The 2,393-nt window shown below is 47.6% G+C and overlaps 1 protein-coding gene across 1 annotated transcript in view; it reads left to right on the forward strand.

Annotated features, from left to right (window-relative positions):
- The first annotated feature begins 16 nt into the window (after positions 1–16).
- Positions 17–2,393, forward strand: part of si:dkeyp-27e10.3 (UPF0606 protein KIAA1549) — a 13,867-nt gene continuing 11,490 nt past the window's right edge. Inside the window, exon 1 of the mRNA XM_017403766.3 lies at positions 17–595. Within this exon, the coding sequence (XP_017259255.1) occupies positions 448–595 (148 nt within the window). The 5' untranslated portion in view covers positions 17–447. The remainder of the gene's footprint in view (positions 596–2,393) is intronic.

Genomic DNA, 2,393 nt, shown 5'->3' on the forward strand with positions numbered 1-2,393 from the left:
TAGTTAAACCTCCTCGGTTAGTTCGGGTAGTTAAAGTTTATTTTTCTCCTCTCTTGCTCGTCTTTTTGAATCCTGCAGTCTGAAGAAACAAACTTCCTGCTCAGTTTGGCTTCGAGTCAGAAACCCGTGACTCATGTCCCTCACTTTATTCTGAATCTGTTTTCACCAGAAGGTCCAACTCGTCCGAGCAAATAAGACATTTAAAGGTTTTATGTGGACATGAAGTCCAGCAAACATGATACGATCTTCATGGAGTTCTCCAGAACCGAAGGGACTCGGGTTCTGTGGTCGTCAGGTTTACGGTTCCTCCTTGTCTCTGATTCTTGTTGTAGAACTGATTGATGATTATTGATCGGATGGTGTGTGTGGCCTCCTGTGTTCTGCAGGTCCTCCTGACGGGCTCTCAGCTCTCTGCACCGGCATCAGACCACCGGTCCTTTGAGGACGATGGACCCTGTGATCCTGCCGGGTTCCAGGTTCAGGACCAGAACCAGGATGGACCACAGAACCTTGGCATGCAGACGGACACTCGGTGCGGTGCTGCTGGTGGTCGGCACGCTGGTCTCCATGGCAACCACAAGCTCACCTGCTGCAGGTAAACAGAGCCATTGTTGTGACCTCTGACCTCACAGGAAGTGAAACCTTAGAAGGAGTCTGTTTCCTGTTAGAAACTGGTTTATCTTCATGTTCTCTGTCCTCCCACGTTACTGATTCCACACACGCAGAAAGAATGAGTCACATGATCTGCTGACATCAGAGCGTGGTGATTTAAAGTGACACATCATCAGCTCTTCCACCAATCAGATTCCCAGCTTTCAGTGTGTGGAGCTCGTGAAGCAGCAGCAGGTCAGACCTCCGTCACAAAGACCACAGGGTTCCTTTACTTGTCTAACAGGTTCTCTGATGGTTTTTGTCTTTAAGGGCGTTCTGTCTGCTGGATGCTGCGCTGATGTTTCTGCTTTTTACGTATTTCCTGGTTATAATCTGCATTTTATGGCACTGAATCCAAACGCCTGAACCTTAGGAGGATCTGGGCCCTTTAAGGACGTTCTCTGTGTTTTTTCAGGAGGATTTAGAGATCTGTAGGAACTCAGAGTTTCTCTGAGGATTCAGGAGTTCTCTGAAGGACAGTTCAGTATTTATTTTATGATTGCATTTTCAAGGATTCAAGGATCTCAAGGATCTTTATGGGTAGACATGGTGCCTGAGACTGCAGCCAGAGGAGGAACCAATAACATGTAAACAGTGTTAGATAAGTCATCCTCAACTAGAATTTCCTCTGTCTCTGTAGGCTCAGTAACCTTTGGTTCTGCACCAGAAATAAAAGCAGAAACTTTCTGTAAAGGTCCTGATTGCTCCAGTGGAGACTGGAGGCCAAGAACAGGAAGTTCCATCAGTTCGGTCCTCCTCTTCTCCTTCTTTTAGCCTGAAGTTCTACCTGCCAAAGTCTGCGTTGTTGGGTAAAGGAAACCTCTCAGCCTCCAGCAACAGTTACCTTTCACTGCTCGTTTCTTCTCTCTTCGGTCCTGGTTCTGGTCGGTTGGACCCTCACGCCTTTAAATGATGAGTGTTGTGAACGTTGCAGACATCATCAATATTTAATAAATAAATGTCTGTCCTCTCAAACCTGAGACTGGTTCTGCTTCTGGTTCTGGTTCTGCTGCTTCCTTAGATAAATAACTTTTATCATTTATGTGAAGGTTTTTGTACGGAGACCAGAGAGGACTTGTTGTGACTTGGTGCTGTAAAGAAACTGAACTGTCCTTCAGCCGCCTGACCCCCCCGGAGGTAAAGGTTTGACTCATAATCACACCTGGAGGAGGTTTTCAGGTCTCTGATATATCAGGAGCTCTGAAACCTACCAGAGGAGAACCAGGTGATTTTATCAGCTTTGATGAGTTTTAGGAAAAGATTCTGAGGATTGAGTCGAGCTGAGGCTGTGCAGGACGCCCCCCTGTGGCCAAATGAGGTCATAACCAAAAAACAACATCTGTGAACCATATCTGTCTGTCTGCCTGTCTCTCTACCCGTCCCTCTGTCTGTCTCTCTGACTGTCCCTCTGTCTCTCTGTCTACCTGTCTCTCTGCTTATTCATCTGTCTCTCTGTCTGTCTGTCTCTGTACCTGTCTGCCTGTCCCTGTCTCTGTCTTTGTCTCTTTGCCCGTCCCTCTGTCTCTCTGTCTGTCTGAGGGCGTCGCCTCCTCAATATCAATGAGTTGTCTTCGTTCAGCGCGTGATGCTGCCGCAAAGCACGGCGTCACCATGGCAACAAGGCCAAGACCAGATGAAAGAGATCCAGTCAAGGCTGCGAGCGTGGTGTGTGTGTGTGTGTGTGTGTGTGTGTGTGTGTGTGTGTGTGTGTGTGTGTGTGTGTGTGTGTGTGTGTGTGTGTG

This window comes from Kryptolebias marmoratus, linkage group LG18 (assembly GCF_001649575.2).
Source record: "Kryptolebias marmoratus isolate JLee-2015 linkage group LG18, ASM164957v2, whole genome shotgun sequence".
In the NCBI taxonomy this organism is placed as follows: Eukaryota; Metazoa; Chordata; class Actinopteri; order Cyprinodontiformes; family Rivulidae; genus Kryptolebias; species Kryptolebias marmoratus.